Source organism: Petromyzon marinus, chromosome 6, assembly GCF_048934315.1.
Source record: "Petromyzon marinus isolate PM22_M1 ecotype Great Lakes invasive population chromosome 6, UKy_Petmar_22M1.pri1.0, whole genome shotgun sequence".
NCBI lineage: Eukaryota > Metazoa > Chordata > Hyperoartia > Petromyzontiformes > Petromyzontidae > Petromyzon > Petromyzon marinus.
Window position 1 is genome coordinate 3,024,069 of NC_133672.1, and position 17,928 is coordinate 3,041,996.

The window sequence follows — 17,928 nt, forward strand, 5'->3', positions numbered from 1 at the left end:
TGGGGGAGGCCCTCATCCAGCAGTGGATTGACACTAATGCACAGTACTGCACGGTGATGTACAGGGTGGTCCAGATGTCTTGTGACCCACAATTAATTACCACCCCCCCCACCGCCCCACACAATTGTTTTATCCTAATTTGCATATTAATTTATGTTGTAAATAAACCTTACTTTGTTTAAAGTTTTAAAGAATGAAATGACAGTCACAAGACATCTGGATCACCCTGTACACACTTAAACATTCCAAGGCTGGCATCTGACCTGACGTGCCCCTGCTGGCAACAGCTGTGGGGGGAGGGTGAAGCGCTTTATAGCTCATCGGATTCCTTGAGTATAAATAAATCGAAATTTATAAATAAAGAAATAATATATTCTCATTCTAAAAGAGGAGTCGATCCGAGGTCCGGATCGTTGCAGGGAGGAATCGATTCAAGGAGAGTTGGGGGCCCCAAGCGCTTAGTCCACAACCGCCGCTTGCTGTTGCTTAGCTGGGCCGGGAGAGACGAGAGAGAGACACACAGCGATCGAGAGACATATACAGAGAGACAAAGGGAAAGAAAGACATACACAGAGAGACACAGCGATCGAGAGACATACACAGAGAGACAAAGGGAAAGAAAGACATACACAGAGAGACACAGCGATCGAGAGACATACACAGAGAGACAAAGGGAGAGAAAGACATGCACAGAGAGACACAGCGATCGAGAGACATACACAGACATACACAGGGATAGAGAGACATACACAGGGATAGAGAGACATACACAGGGATAGAGAGACATACACAGGGATAGAGAGACATACACAGGGATAGAGAGATACACAGAGAGACACAGGGATAGAGAGACATAGACAGAGAGACACAGCGATAGAGAGACATACACAGAGAGACACACAGGGATAGACAGACATACACAGACAGACACACAGGGATAGAGAGACATACCCAGAGAGACACGCAGGGAGAGAAAGAGACACAGGGGTGAGACGACAGAGACACAGCGAGATAAAGACGCGGGGGAGACACAGCAGGCAGCATGGTGCTCGCGGACCTCGGCAGGAAGATCACGGCGGCGCTGCGCTCCCTCAGCAATGCGACCATCATCAACGAGGAGGTGACACCGAACGACGATCTTAGGGGGGGTGGGGGGCCTCTCTGTGACCGGCGATGGCCTCTCTGTGACCGGCGATGGCCTCTCTGTGACCGGCGATGGCCTCTCTGTGACCGGCGATGGCCTTTCCTGTGACCGGCGATGGCCTTTCTGTGACCGGCGATGGCCTCTCGCTGCCGTCGTTCGTGGCACGGCGGGAGTATTGCCGCTGTTGTTGCTGTTAACGAACGCCCTACAGAAGTCACATATAACAACATTGTTGTAACAGCTCTCTCTCTCTCCCAAGCTGGTTCACTAGTTCCACCGCTGAATTATATTTTTTTGTCCGCCTGATGACGAATCGCTTGCGTCGCGATCGAAACGTCGTGATGTATTACCCCTCCGTTTAATGTCTCTACGTGTACGTGACTTTTACCGAAAGAACCAAAGAGTGTGTGGGTTCCTGCAAGTTCACGAGAGCTTTCAAAATCAAGATCCGCCTCCAAGACGGGTTACCGGGGTCGCGTTCAGTGCCCCGGCTCTGCGAGCCTCTCTCGTGCCGCGTGAGCCTCAGACTTTACGTTACGAAGACACCGTGTTGTGGACGCGAACCCACCAAAGCAGGGTCGGGAATGCGCCTTGCCCTTGGGTAAACCGGGGTTTAACAACGAGAAGGGAAGAATCCCCAAGTTGTTCAAAGAGCGCGGCTCGCCCTACCGATAAATTGACACTGAACTTCGTGTGAAGCCAATAGGGGCGGTCTTGGGCTGTGGCTCTTTGCGCCTTAAAGGCTGACAAAGTTGCCACGGTATTATTGTTATTCGCCAGATGCGATTGCGTCATTTAAGACAACTGGAAACAACACAGTTCTAGAATCTGCCGTGGGTTGTTAAGTTACAGCACCCATATGGCATTTTTCTCTGTTGATATCCACGACGTATTAACGTCGAATAACGATATGTATTTGCATTGTCTACGTTTATACGCTATAGGGTAAGCATTTTAATGATCCCCGTTAGTATGTATTAACGTAGACCATTCGTACAGATGTCTTCCTCTTCAATTATACTCGAGGAGTGTTGACCAGGTAGTGCTGGAAGGCCGTCAGCATAACATTGTTAAGTCGCTCATGTGGTCAATTGGCAACCCCACCATATGGTCCGTGTTGATGTGTAGACCGGACCCCGCCATAGGAATGCGGAATGTTCCACCACTGGAATTCTCATGGTGAACAGTAGAGTGAGCTTTGATACCGATTTTTAGAATTGCGCATTATAAATAAAGATGAGTACTTATCGACTTAAAGCTTTCGTGACTACAGGAATTCACATTCTTTGGGTCTTTCGGCAGGCAAAGTCACGTAGATTGGGTTCAAAGAAAACAACAAAAATCTACGACGTTCGATGGCAACGCAAGCAGTCGTCATCAGGCTTTCCTCTCTTTTTTTCAGCCTGATGACGATCGATACGTCGTAGTTTTTTTGTTTGTTATTTTCTTTGAACTTGTCTACGTGATTCATGAGTACTGCTCTAGGGGAAATCACGTGACTTGAGGTGCGTATCTCAATGCTAGGTGCTGCCAATAACCACGGTTTGTTTTAACCAGTAAATCTCATGTGATGTCTGGGTGACCTACCAGTGAGCCTTAAAATATTTACTGGCCACAAAGTGTACCTAGCCTGGTACAAGACTCATGTTGACATCACTGCAAAATTGCCAATGATTGCTGTCTGTTTATTTTTGGGGAATAGTGGTTGAGTTGTGTGTGTGTGTACATTGAGTAACGAATGGTCGTTTCTCCTTGTTTGAAAAATCTAGGTCCTCAATTCTATGCTGAAGGAAGTATGTGCGGCTCTGCTGGAATCGGATGTAAACGTCAAGCTTGTGAAGACACTGAGAGAAAATGTCAAGTATGTTGTGTTGCACGCTTTTCCTCCCTTGTTTTACGTGACATGAAGTCCAGCAACGTGTAACAAAGATATATTCTAAGTGGCTTTGTGTGTGCAGGTCCGCGATCGACTTGGAAGAGATGGCGACTGGCCTCAACAAGAGGAGGATGATCCAGCACACAGTGTTCAAGGAACTTGTCAAGGTTGTATCACATTCTGAGTCTCGGGCTCAGACGTGGCCAGGACATGACAGGAGCGCAATGGAGTCACATTCTGTGGAACTTTTGAGTGTTATCCCCTCTTGTGGGTTTTCTCTGCACGCTGTGATTTCTTCCCGCTTGCCGAACACTCAAATCGAATTGGCCATACATCTTAATGTAGCACCATCTTGAAAGGGAATCCTAACTCTCAAGACTACAGGTGATGTGCACACTTATACTTTGTGACACATTTGATGTAGGTTGCCTTTTTCCCATTATGGGAAATAAGTTTATTGACCAAGATTTAGAACACTCATGTTTTGTAATATTATGAATTTCATTACATTTCCAAAAATATAGTGTTGGCTAAGTAAAGGATGCAAGAGCACCTTGACACTAATTGTAGCCTATACCAATATCAAAATAATAGATATCCACCATGTAGGACTAAGTAACATTTTGGTCCATTGCTCTATGGGCCTTCTGGACCCATATGTTTCCAGCAACATCTGTTTCACATGGCAACCTTTGGATTGATTTCTAACTTCTGAATCTCATCAGCAGAATGTGACATTAAACAAGTGATGCTGGGTTGTCTGATGGTGAAGGTCTAATTGGATAAAGTAATGTCACAATCGACATTTAAGCTTAGCAACAATAGCCAACATTGACATAAGCTTGGAGTTCATAGAGGCCAGTAGAAAACAAGGAGTTGCCACCAAAAATTGTTTGCTTTACTTATTTTTATATGGTTATTATTACTTTTTGAGATCACTAATTTCACTTGGTTGTGTTTTTTTCCAGCTTGTGGACCCTGGGGTGAAGGCATGGACCCCTGTAAAAGGAAAACACAACATCATCATGTTTGTGGGACTGCAGGGCAGTGGAAAAACCACCACGTGCACAAAAGTGAGACCTTGAGAAAGTATGAATGTTAATGTTCTCATGTATTTGCAGGGTTTCTGTGTGTGCTTTTTGAAAGATCAGGATTTGACTTTATTTGGCGCTTAAATGCCAGTGTCTCAAATCACCTTAAGAAACTCAATTAAGAAAATAGAGTTACCAGGGCAAAAACAGAGAGAAAAATGAAAACAAGGAAAATAAATTTAGGCATAAAAGCACAAGGAGTGAAGGGCATCAGAGAGAGATCCGAATGGATACTTTGTCTCAGGACATAAAGCCGGTAGCACAATGGATACAATGGGAGAATGACATGAAAATATTTAAAAATAATCCTGGAGTCAAAGGGTACTTCTTATGTTCATTGTGGTTTCAAAAGCATTAAAGATGTGACTGCACTGTTGCTATGTATATTGGTTAATGCTTCCTAATTCCCCTTCTTTCATAGCTTGCTTACTATTACCAAAGAAAAGGGTGGAAAGCTTGTCTGGTCTGTGCCGATACTTTTCGAGCTGGTAAGTTCTTTGGTCATGGAAACTAAATTTCAATACACCTTGTGATACTGTGGCCAACCTGGAAGTGGCATCATTTTTCAAAGACTTTGTTCAACAGTGAACTGTAATTAGTGACAAACATTAAGCAATGAATAGTCTTAGTTCTTTCGGTAAAGTCACGTATATAGAAAATTAAAATAAAAGCAAAAAACCCACGACATTTCGATCGCAGCACAAGTGGTCTTCATCTCTCCGCCTATGAAGACCGCTTGTGTTGCGATGGAAAGGTCGTGGGTTTTTTGCTTTTATTTTTTTATTTCTTTTAATTAAAAAATGTATATCTACGTGACTTTACCGAAAGAACCAAGAATATGAATTCCTGCAGTCACGAAAGTTTTAAGTCAAAATTAAGCAAGGAACACAATAATGTTTTTCTTTCTAAATGTTATGAAATTGTTTCGTGGTATTTGTATTTTGTAACTTACAAAAAGTAGTTGACTACATTAGAAATGTATCGTAATTTACTGTAATATATTTGTATGCTTTAACTGCAACCGTATAAGATTATATCTGTAGTAACCACTCGAAACACCGCTTGTATACCATTTTCAGTTCTGTGTATGTATGTTGAACTTATTTCACAAGGTAAAGCTAATTTCTGTCGACTAAAGAAGGAATCACAGTAAAACTTCATAAATACAAAAGTAGTGGGGACATCTTATTTGTCATTCCATCATCCACAAAAACATCCTGAACTGAGTGTAATTGACTCTTTCCCACATAGGTGCCTTCGATCAACTGAAGCAAAATGCTACAAAAGCCCGCATACCGTTCTACGGCAGGTAAGCTGCGTGTAATATGCTTCAACATCAGTGTTCTCCATCTTCACCAACCCGCACTGATCCGTGTGATGAAGTATGGTTCGATATCTCCCACGACCCACACGGTGTGGGGAGGCCTTCATCCATCACTGGATTGATTAAGGGCTGCGTGCGTAAAAGCTGCGTGCTTACTAATAAGCGCCACCTCATCGTGACCTTTTAACGTGGTTTTTTTTGCAGTCCTTTGTAGCTTGAGCGACTTTGACGAACTTACGTTTGCAGTTACACAGAGGTTGACCCGGTGGTGATCGCGGCGGATGGAGTGGACAAGTTTAAGAGAGAGAACTTTGAGATTATCGTGGTGGACACGAGTGGCCGTCACAAGCAGGAGGAGTCGCTGTTCGAGGAAATGCTGCAAGTTTCCAATGCTGTGGTCAGTACTCCTAGCCAGAGTGATCTCGGGCATTTTTGGGTTGCAACCACGAGTTGTTCAGCATTGCTGACGTTTCACTCCGCATGCCGGAACAGTCTGCGGAAACTATTGAGTTCTTACATGATGAACGTTGAAACGGTTTACTTTCGTAGCGACTGAAAATGTTGCAATTTTCATCTTTCAGAACCCAGACAACATCGTGTACGTGATGGATGCCTCCATCGGCCAGGCGTGTGAAGCACAGGCCCGGGCCTTCAAAGATAAAGTGGACGTGGCCTCGGTCATCGTCACCAAGCTGGACGGCCATGCCAAGGGTGGCGGTGCACTCAGCGCGTAGGTGTCTTCTCTCATTTTCTAAACAATGTCACCCGCTTGAGCCTCAGGAATGCCTGGCTTTTTAATCTTTAAACAGTGGTGTATTGCGATGTTCTACGATTCCTAAACCCCGACGTTTGTGTCAATAGCACTGCTTGTGAAAAAGGAAATCATAGGCGACGAGTTGGGCGTTTACTGACAAATCGCATATTATTCCTCTTTGTGGGCAATGTTATTGATGAATGTGTTAAGTTTTTATTTGTGCATGAGCAACACTGCCAACGACAGAGCACGCATTTTTTGTTCAAAGTGTGCTTGCATTGATGTACATTTTCTGGTATTTTTGTTATTAATTCAGCACGTCTGATGAGTAAATTTAATTTAATTATTCAACAGAGTGGCAGCCACAAGAAGTCCGATCATTTTTATTGGCACAGGAGAACACATTGATGACTTTGAGCCTTTTAAGACACAGCCCTTCATCAGCAAACTGCTGGGTGAGTTGTACCTTGTATTGGATACTTTTTTTAAGTCGCTGATTTTGTTGTTTGTTTACTTCTCTGATTTTGATCTTAATGACAGCGAGTTGGATGAGCTTAACATTGTTTTCTCATTATTCTTGCAGGAATGGGAGATATTGAAGGGCTTATTGATAAAGTGAATGAGCTCAAACTTGATGACAATGAAGAATTGATTGATAAACTCAAGCACGGTGAGCCGATTGCAGAGAATATAATCATGCGACTCCTGCATCACTATCAGACCTGATCATTCTCTTTTTTTCTCCTCCAGTTAATCTCTTGAAAAGTATGGCAATTCCTCATTTAACGTGGCAGATACCGTCCTGAAAGCAAACACATTTCCCCATTAGAAATAATGCAAAAGGTGGCGGGGGGTGTGGGGTTGTATTCTGGGATAACATTTCCTAAGGGTATTTTTTTGTTTAAATGTGTAATGCCCCCCGTGGCTGTTGTTGCAGCACTCGGTCCCGAGCTCTCATCCTGACCCTGCGCCTATACTCAACACGCTGCTGCTGCTGCTGCGCCTTTAACCAGATATACCTGCCCTCTTAATTGGTGTCACCACCTCACTCCCAAGCTGATGATGGCGTAGACAACCAATAGAGAAGGATATCCTCAACGGTGTAATCCCGGCTCCTAATCGGGGATATAAGCCAAAGTGCACGCTTTCCCACTCGCGTATTTATTACGCCTGAATAACTTAAATGCCACATTTACCTATACATGTGTGTGTGTGTGAGCCTCATTACATTTGCTATGTTTGTGAGGGAGGGAGAGCGAGGATAGAGATGTATGTAACAATTATTAAAATAATAAAATGTTTGCAACATTTCACTTACCTGAGATGGTGGTTGCTTATTGTGGTGATGGGTGGAGAGTGGAGGGGCGCATAGCCAGAATTCCCGCACCACTCGGCCGCGTAGCTCAAGAAAGTAGTTTGTCGTCGACCGCGTGTTCCTTGTTTTGCGAAAAGTATTCCCTTGTAGAAGAACCGTGTTATTGTGAAAACGTGTTAAACGAGGACTTGTCTATCTTTTAGGTCAATTTACCCTTCGAGACATGTACGAACAGTTCCAGAACATCATGAAAATGGGACCCTTCAGTCAGATAATGGTGAGCAATTTCCCCTGCATTTTTCCCAATGACAAATACAAAATATTAACGAGTAATGCAATGGTGAATAGAAAAAAAATGTGTGCACATCATGTCTGAAGTTTAGTTTTTTTCGAACGTAACATGTTGCATTTTTTCCATTGTCTAGGGTATGATCCCAGGCTTCGGGACGGATTTCATGAGCAAAGGAAACGAACAAGAGTCTATGGCACGTCTCAAGAAGCTAATGACTATTATGGACAGCATGAATGACCAAGGTGTGGTCTTGGACATTGCGCTTCTGAACAAGCACATACATTATACTGTTGTATTCATCTTCGCCATCTAATAGAGAGCATGGTTGTAAACATTGTGGCGTACAATACGTAGAATGTCTCATTATCCATACCTGGACTGAAAATGATCAATGTAGTTTAGACTGTGGGTGGGTTAGAGCACACTTTTCTCCAACAGCAAAATTGTATTGGACATCTGTGAAAAAGAGCTTATAGTTAATTCAGATTCCTCCAGTATAAATATTGTGTCTGATAATGTTCAAGTCCAAACTACTTTCTCAATCCTTAACAGAAGCGTTGATTGACAAATACTATATATGCAGTTATATGGACACTTTACATGCAGATTGACTTTTGTTATAATCTCCATTAAAATCATGCGCATCCCACGTGCAATGCTCTTAATAAGAGAGAGCCTGTACACACTCAAAAACTATATATTTTATTCATAATATATGCCCGTGACGAAATCATCCGAACTGCATCTAATCTTGTCAGCTCCACAGGGTTCAGTCTGGGTAGTGCTTGTATGTGTGTATGTTGAACTTATTCCGCACCGTACATAGCCATCCACGCTAATCCGAGGTGCTTGGATGGCCAAGCATCATGTGCGCACAGGTTGTCACGGGGCTGCGGAACTATGAGTTGGGCAGCAGAGGGCACTGCACAAAATACGTTATTGATATGTACCTCCTCTGCGCTTGTGTTTGTGAATATCCATGAATTCAGCACTAATTACATTCATGCATTGTGCAAAAAGGACACCAACACTAATTGTCAGTGTATAACATCATCCTTAGGGTCACGTGCACCTTTCACGATTGTACATGTACGCCGGCGATTTAAAGTCCCTCCCCTGCGTGTTTATTAACTGGAGAGACACAAGATATGTGGACACGGCTGCGTGTTGACCGATTGGAGAAACACAAGTCGTGAGATGTGTGGACACAGCTCTGTGTTGACCAATTGGAGAGACAGACACAAGTTGCATGGACACGGCTGTGTGTTGACCAATTGGAGAGATACAAGTTGTGAGATGTGTGGACATGGCTGCATGTTGACTGATTGGAGCGATGCTGTGGATGTCTATGGTGCCAGAGCTGGACAACAAGGACGGGGCGAAGCTGTTCACGAAGCAGCCCGGGCGCGTGCAGCGCGTGGCGCGCGGGGCCGGGGTGTCGACTCGCGAGGTGCAGGAGCTGCTCACGCAGTACACCAAGTTTGCACAGATGGTGAAGAAGATGGGAGGAATCAAGGGGCTTTTCAAAGGTACCAGTGCGAGCAGTGTCTGGCACAATGACCATCCGAATGGCAATTTGCGAGGAATTAACTTTTGTATGTAGAGGAGTAATATAGTGTCAGGGGGCATCAGTGGTGCAATGGTTTGAACCCGCTGACACTTAATCGAGTTTGATTCCTGGCCACGGCTAACTTAAGTGGTGAGTGGTAACAGGAATCTGTCTTGGGCCCGACCCCCTCCACTAATCTCACTGACCAGTGAGGTGAGTGGACCCCTCCTTGGTGTCATGGCTGTAACAAAGTAAAAAATAAGATATTGCATTTTCCATTAATATAGGTTTTTGTTAAGTTAGCTGGCGTAAATATAAATGTGTCTTTAAACCCACCATCACCTGACACAGCCAATTTGTAAGGTTTGTCACGTAAATGTGGGTTTACTCTCCAACACACTAGAATCCTGAATTAGTAACAAATAGGCGTGTTTTGTTTACATGACAAACCTTACTAATTGGCTGTAGGGGGCTTAACGACACGTTTATATTTACACGATATAACCTGAAAAGAACCTCTTATGGATAATATAGGTCGCGGAAGCCTACATGCATGAATAAATGTGTTTATATATGTATACACATCTATATTGCTACAATGAAAATGAGGCCATGGTATTACGTTGCACGAGTGTCACCTTTCCATCTTAAAAGTTGTACTCGTTAACTCAAATTCAGGGTACGTGTAATGGTTCAAGGCTTGTACCACTGATCACCGGTTTAGGAAGCTGTTAAGCGTCGTTTCCGTGCGTGTGGCATCAGGTGGCGACATGGCAAAGAACGTGAACTCGGCACAGATGGCAAAACTCAACCAGCAGATGGCGCGGATGATGGACCCCCGTGTGCTTCAGCAGATGGGTATGCGCCTTCTTTCACTACCCCTATTCATTTTCCCATGAAGCCAAAACGCAGTTTACTTGCGCATGCACCAAACTTTTTTTATGGTGCCTCATGCCCTCATATTTGCATTGTTTTTTTTTTATTTTCGTGTTTCATTTATGATCTTTTGTTCAATATTGCATAATGACGCTGTACTTGTTTGCTGCAATATGGATGTTTTTTTTTTCTTAAATAGCCGGGATACTGGCTTAATGGGAGCATCAGTGTAACAAATCAAAATACACTTAAATGTGGCTATACGGAACAGAGGTCAATATCTGTTGTTCATCACTAATCATGCTCCACAAAATGCACCGTTTTCTTTGTATATTGTTTTTTTGTGTTGACCTAGAACCCTGTGATTTTTGGATTTGGAACGATCAGGCCAATGACGTCTGAACAAACTCAGTGCTATTTGTTTAACATCAGGGCTGCTAGTCATGAGACCCCAGAAAGTTGAAATCGGTGCCGAGTATTGCCTGTTTAAACAAATTCTGCTTAATAATAGCAAACCATTTTACCCCCGATGCTCCATAACTACACGTCATGAGTTGTATGGCACTTAACAGGAAAAAAACGCCTATTTGTTTGAATTTCTAATACAATCGCGCCCCACATTTGATTGTGCATACTGTGTGTGGACTCTACGGCGACATGGGGGGGTTGGGGAGATTGTTTCATCTGCAGTGTTCTTTCTGTGTCCTTTGCAGGTGGCATGTCAGGCTTGCAGCACATAATGAGGCAATTTCAGCAAGGAGCAACAGGCAGTGCAAAGGGGAAATTGGGCATGGACAGCCTCTGAAGGTTGTTCACTTCTGTGGATCCGGCGTGCAACTTTGGGAGGAAGAAGTTCACTCGTTAAAGTAACCTCGCCCATTGACGTTACCATTGTTGATTAAAAGTGGTACATGGGACATTCGTGTACATACATTAGTCAACGTTGAGTTCAAATGCATATTGACTTTATGTTCCAGTCTGCAACACAATATTCCAGCTGATGAGGGTTATTTTCTGTAAACAATACCAGTTTATTTATAATGATCGTACGCGATTATTTGGGAAATTGTAAGGGGTTCACAATTTAGGCATCTGAATTGTTAACTGGGACTGTTGGCTTCTTTAGCATTGCTTTTGCTTTCAAACTATGTTTTGGTAATTGTACGCCTATTCCGAAAATATTTGGAAAATTATCTTATATCTAGCAATTAGATGTGATTTATAAACACACTTTTTGAAGTGTTAAAATACTTAAATACAAGTGTGACAGTGATGTAACAAGAGGATGCATCGTTAACTTTTTAATTCAAAGATGTGGATGGTGAGGCACACGTAGAATTGCATTAAATGAAAATATCTTGTGATGCAGCTACTGCTGCTCTGTTGGCAGCGGTACACAAGCACAAATAAGAACAAAAAAGTAACATAATAGGTGACGTTTATTTATAGCACAGAGAGGACTGTGTGCTGTAAAAGGGCCGTTGTTTCAAAGCGTCACCTATTATCAACACAAGTGTTTTTGATATCTGATGAAAAAAAAACATTTCTACTGTTAACTTTCTCACCTAAGGTGCTAAAAGTTGAACGTTCTTTTTGTTGAGGTGCCTCGTGGTCAAATCTGGTTTGAGTATGTATCCTTTTGTTCCTTTTGTTGTGTGCTCGACTCAATTGGAAGGCTACAAGTTAAAATCCTGGCCGGCTAAACTTCGGCCATCCCTTTCAGGGTCAGTAAATTTCAGTAGCATTTATGTGGAACGTAACTCAGCGGTTTGTCTTTTTGGTCGATTGCGAGGCGCTTGCAATGAGAGTGTGAGATTCCCACGGCTGGATCGCAACTGCCAACCGGTGAGTTTTGTTAGAAGCATAATTGAGCAGGCACTGACTTTTTAAATGCAACGTACAATGTGGGATAGCGTTGTCTTCCCAAACTGAACTCGTTTCCGCCCAGCTGCTTGTAATACGGTTAGAGGCTGATGAGGTCAGAATGCTTGAGGATAATTGGCAACACAAACCACGGGTGTCTTCACTCGCTGTATGTGTTGGTTGTGTATGGTGGGAAACTTGGTCGAAGCATGTACTATAAAACATTTTCAAAATTCTAAATGAGATCTTTATATATATTTTTAAGTTCATATGGCCACGTCACTTGTAAACGTTTACCCAGATTAATTGATTAGTGAGCAGCCAAAGGCGTACATTGGCTGCGTAGATTACCTTAGGAAGTTAGCGTAAAGTTCCGCATGTGCCACCCCATTAATGCCGCTATTATATTTGTTTTATGTTCTAGGGTTGACACTTTTTTTAAATGTGAAGGGTCAGCAAATGTTAACATTCTGTTCTTAAAGCGTACTGTTGTCTTTGCATTTGAATAAACAATTACTGATACGATTGAGTGATTTTTCTTTGGTATTACATTTAATCGAAGACCGAATTTGAAGGGCTCATTTTATTATTTGGCAAAAGTTTGTGCTAGCCAGACAACATTCGGGGATAGTCTCTCGCTGTCCAAAATACACGAGAGAAATGCATTACACATTTCTACGTGATCTATCAGAATTAATATTTAGATTGCAGGAGGAATCCGATGAGCTATGAAGCTCTTTAACAGATGTACAGTATGGCCACGGGGTCAGTGAGTTACAACAAACAATAGCGCAAAATAGAGAAAAGGGTAAAAAAAGTAACTAACATTGTGCAAGTCCGATTGATGAAGCTTGGCCAAGGCAGCAAAAACAACAGTCACCAGACCACACTGAGATACCACACTGAGATACCACACGTATAACTCGTGGTCTATCAGTAAGTTATTAGCCGGCACATTAACTGAATGCACATCACACAAACACATTAAATAAATAAAACCCCCATATTTTTCCGACGAGCCTCATTTACAAGACAAGTCGGTGACCGTGGATGAGTGCTTGCCGATGAGCTGCTATACATGCCAGCGAGGTTATGAATGGGTGATAACATTCCGAAGGGCACTCTTAATTAAACATCACTTAAGCAGATCAGTGCTCGGAGGTGATGACCAACCGATACGTCTCTGCAGCTGTCAAAAGAGCAGGTCACGGTGACAGTGCCATCATTCAACACTCCCTTTGATATTTTGACAATCCCCGAGGCTATTACTCGTACACTGCAGATTGATACTTGGCTCGCATAATGAGCGGACTTCGAAACTCTAAATAAATGGCACATCACCGATGAGGAATCGGACTTCGACCCAACCGCATGATGGCAGTCGTGTTTAGTTGCTAATCCGTATCGCACAATGAGCACAATAATTATTCCTTATTGAATCGCTAAGCCACGAAATCATACCGTTCTGGTACTTCACGTAAGGCTAGTATGTCTGGCCCTTGTAGCAACAATTAACAGGTAGCTGGTGACCTGGGTCATATGGCACTGATATATTTAGTGTACAGCACAACGACGACGCCTATTTCCAATATAGGTTTACGAGTGACGAAAACGTACGGTGTAAAGTGAGACAGATGCAAATGTATAATTTGTCGAAACTGGGGAGGCATATTCAGGTATTTGACAGTACCCTTTCACGCTGGCCAGACATTTTGGAAGTGTTTTGAGTACTCACACTTTACCCCACCACATGCGACACCTGCCAATCAACCGACCGGTGTATACCCATTTATACTGCGGAACAGAGAGGGTGTTGGAACTAAGAAACGTGCCCATTGTTTAAACTTTCACGCCAAGAGGTCAAACGAGCGACCCCTGCATTGCAAGTCCAATGTGCTCGACCATTATAACCTCCGCGGCAGCAAGCCGCACTTCGTAATTATTACTCTAATAATGAACAGGTGACCTTTAATTTTCATTCAGTCAATTGTTGGCAAGGAGTGCCACGGTGGCGAGATGTTAACTACCTCGACTGGTATGCAGGAGGTCGTGGGTTCTATCCGGACCCTGACTCCTGATGTATTTTTGGAGTTTGCATGATCTGTCTCTCCGTGGACGCGTGGATTTTTCTTCGGGTCCCTCCACTTTAAGAAACGTGCGTTCAGGATATTTGTCTGCTATAAATGTCCGCGTTGAGTTAGCATTCGTGGCCAGGTCGCTTTTGATTAACAGCTATATAGCTCAGTAGACCTTACCTGGTAAAATAAAATAGTTATTATACAATCAGCACAGTTCAAGATAACCACACGCTGTTAAATGAGTTGCAAATGCACCGAATAGTAGTCCTGAACACAATTTGTACGAAATGCTAAATTTGATACCCAACGCGTGGAGATCTCGGAGGTCACGACGTTCACAGGTTTTGAGTGGAGGATGGGGGATTGGTTCGTGGTTTTCTGGCGCACAGAAGGCGGGGGTTATTGTGGCAGTGGTGAATTCAATTGAAGTCATCTCGCATTTGAACACGGCGTTTTCACGTGCCCATTAAATTATGTACCGTACCTGAAAGTGTACTTGAGAAAATTCATTGGGGAAAAAAAATAACCACCACCAACTGTCCTTCAGTGATGATATGTTTTTGTTGTTGTTGGTCCCAACAACTGCTTAATAAGTGGCTTATTTCAAGCGCACTGGCCCAGCGAACAATTGCAATGTCATACCACAGAGGCATAATTTGTAAACAACTTACCGCAGAAAATGTAATTCCTGCATGTTGCATGGCAAATTAAAACATCATTATACGCTAACAAAAATGTAGGGGTGAAAAAGTTAAACAACGGATACAACACAATGTTGACTTGGGCTACTGAGGATGCTGATGGAGGAGGAGGAAGGGGGGGGGTCACGTGATGGTACAAGGGGAAGAGCAGGACCTCGAACTGACAGAATGTCAAACAATCAAACGTCGGACGAGATGGAATCTGCCAGCAAGGAAGACGCAGCGATGGACGGAGAGAAGAGGGAAAGGCCATGGCACGGAGATTTTGGCGGCAATTGTGTAGGGAATCTGCTAGCCACCCGAACGCACACGCACCACGCAGACACGACGTCTCCGCTCTCACGTCGACACGCACTAATCGTAACGCACGGGCAAGGGGTCAAAGGGCAGTGACGTCACCCGGACCCAGACGTGCCAGACGGGAATGTGTATTGTAGATGGGTTGAAGGGCGCTGTGGGACGGGTGTTGCTGTGCATTGGTGACTTAAAGAAGTGCCTCAAACCATTCTAGACTCCTCTTCAATTGTTTCAACAAAATCCCAAGAGGCGAAGAAAGGGGAGCGGCAGTAGAGGAACCTATAATGTGTGCGCAAAGATAAGAGCGGCAGATACAATTTGCAGCTGCAATGCAAATTAGAAGCAATGCATTTCAATGCAAATATTGGACGAACACAAATTCCAAATATCTTGCCAACTGTCATTTCCCTTTTGATCACAGAGAGAAGAAGCCTTGCGTTCAGTAATTGATGACTTTATGCTTTGTCATCGCCGGGTTCCCCCAATGATTGGTTCATATCGTGCACGGCGTGGCGATCCGTGGTGTTCTCACAAATGAGACCGCGTGTTTGATGTTAATAATAGAAAGCCGTGCGAAATAAATGTGGAAATCGAATTTCAGGATTATTTAGAAAATTGGCATTCGCGGTTCACATTTGACACGACATGGATTTTTTTGCTTTTACCTTTACCGTGTGGAATTGTATACCAATAATTGGCCTGAATGTAGATGAAACGAAGTTGTCTTCTTCTGTGCCCTGCAGAGTACGTGTAAATGTGACCGCTGGTTGATGGCAGACCTAAATGAAAATAGTGAAATAAGCAGGTTTTCATTGCTTTTGAAAATCTGAACTCTAGTCATGACGAAATCGAAGTGGCTCAGCGAGAGGGTGTATTCATCAGCGTGCGCTACCTGCCTACGACATGATTCGGAAACATCGCGATTCACGAAACGCATAGAAAACGGGAGAGTGCCCAATAGAATCACGGGGAGACGCACGCTCGGAATTGCATTGACACAGGAACGCGTGTTGTTTGGGGGACACATGCAGGTTCATGACATCACACCGAATGTATGAAGAAACGTTAAGTGATATTGTGGCAGGGCCACATCGTGTCGAAGGGTTGATGGACGACGGTTAGGAGTAATAGCGGAGCGACAGCCAAGGGATGGAAGGCATCCAAGAGGACGCACACAAAAGGAGATTCAATTAGCCTGAGTGCAGCTCCCTTGGTGGATTAAGCATCGCAGCATCATGATCGGTGACGGCAGCTTGGGGGAGGCCTCATCCAGTCGTGGATCGACAACGGCCGATGATGAAGATGATGGCATCCATCACAATTGGGAGACAAAGGCGGCTGGGAGTGGTGTTGGCAACAGGGCCCCCTGGTGTGCCGTGCTCGCCAACGTAGGTGCTCGCTAACAGCACTTGCTGTAATGGTCTGTCGAAGGGTGCATGGGGGATCTTTGTCTGTGTTTATATGTGGATGTGTGTGTGTGTGCCTGTCACGTGGTGCTGAGAGAGAGCTCGCCTGCTTTCATGGTAATGGACAAGCGACGCGATGGAAGTGGCGCTTCAAAAGAACACAGCAATGGGAAAAGCCTCTGCTATGACATTTTGTTCATCTGCCCATAATTTCTTCATCGAAAGGCTGTACTATCATCAACAGCTGCTCAAGGCACACACTTTGTGACGGTGCATTACAGATTTGCGTGTGTGTGTGTGTGTTTTTAAACATCGTTGCACAAAAGAGGACGTAGTTTCATGAACGCAAAAAGTCTTTCCAATATTGTCTTATTCCAGATCGGAATCCACTTGCTGTCGCGCGCGTGCGTGCGTGTGTGTGCGTGTGCATGAGGGCGTGCGTGCGTGTGTGTGCGTGGATGCGTGCGTGGGTGCGTGTGCGTGTGTGAGCGTGTGTGTGTGCGCGTGCGTGTGTGAGCGTGCGTGTGTGCGTGGGTACGTGCGTGTGTGCGCGTGTGAGCGTGTGTGTGCGTGGGTACGTGCGTGTGTGTGCGTGCGTGTGTGAGCGTGTGTGTGTGTACGCGTGCGTGCGCGTGTGAGCGTGTGTGTGTGCGCGTGTGTGCGTGTGTGTGTGCGCGTGTGTGTGCGCGCGTGCGTGCGTGCAAATACGCGATGCTGCGTTTGTCCTTCGAGTCATGCCGTTGACTCACGCGCGTGTCTCCTCTCAAGGAAGTTGCAGCCGAAAGCTCAACGCGTGTGGCGGTGGTGCCTCGAGTACTCGACTTGAGTACTCGACTTGAGTACTCGGGGCACCGTCTCGGCTTTTCTTCCCGGTGCCATAATCAAAAGGTAGCGGACGCTGACAGCCCTCTATTACAGTCAACCGGGACAACACAGGGATGGCCGTAATCGTGTTCAAAAAGAGACGCCCCGTGCCCTCTGCTCTCTCTCTCTCTCACCAACACAATTTCTATAAATCTGTCAACTCTGACATTTCATGGGTCATTAAAGAGCGTCACTCTTCAACAGTGAGGGGAGATTTTCTTTTTTTTAGTTTCACGGTAAAACAAAAATCTAATTCGCATCGTTGAAGCTAGTGTCGTTTCGTGGTTAACCTTTTAGAAATTAGGTCACACGTATCACTGTGGATACATTTGCACTGGGGGGGGGGGGGGGGGGTAGAGGGGTTGACCAGCAGACAGGTGTGTTCCGCAATGTAATTATCTCTTAAGACTCGACTGTGTCATCTCTTCTTGAGAAATTGCGACGTTTAAAATAACATAGCCCAATTCATAAATGTGTAACGAATTACCAGGAGTTAAG

At 44.3% G+C, this 17,928-nt stretch overlaps 1 protein-coding gene across 1 annotated transcript; it reads left to right on the forward strand.

Moving 5' to 3' along the window:
• The first annotated feature begins 395 nt into the window (after window positions 1-395).
• Window positions 396-12,606, forward strand: SRP54 (signal recognition particle 54). Its single transcript, XM_032948346.2, has 15 exons — window positions 396-1,120; window positions 2,914-3,005; window positions 3,103-3,187; window positions 3,989-4,093; window positions 4,533-4,599; window positions 5,363-5,420; window positions 5,682-5,832; window positions 6,017-6,165; window positions 6,544-6,644; window positions 6,773-6,859; window positions 7,708-7,781; window positions 7,930-8,038; window positions 9,155-9,325; window positions 10,108-10,203; window positions 10,935-12,606. Exons 1-15 carry the CDS (start codon window positions 1,043-1,045, stop codon window positions 11,024-11,026), a joined length of 1,515 nt encoding a protein of 504 aa, XP_032804237.1. The 5' UTR covers window positions 396-1,042; the 3' UTR covers window positions 11,027-12,606.
• Window positions 12,607-17,928: the final 5,322 nt, after the last annotated feature.

Coding starts and splice junctions, on each gene's coding strand:
- SRP54 (XM_032948346.2), top strand. CDS start 1,043: ATGGTGCTCGCGGACCTCGGCAGGAAGATCACGGCGGCGCTGCGCTCC. Junction 1,121..2,913: donor CGACCATCATCAACGAGGAG/GTGACACCGAAC, acceptor TGAAAAATCTAG/GTCCTCAATTCTATGCTGAA. Junction 4,094..4,532: donor AAACCACCACGTGCACAAAA/GTGAGACCTTGA, acceptor CTTCTTTCATAG/CTTGCTTACTATTACCAAAG.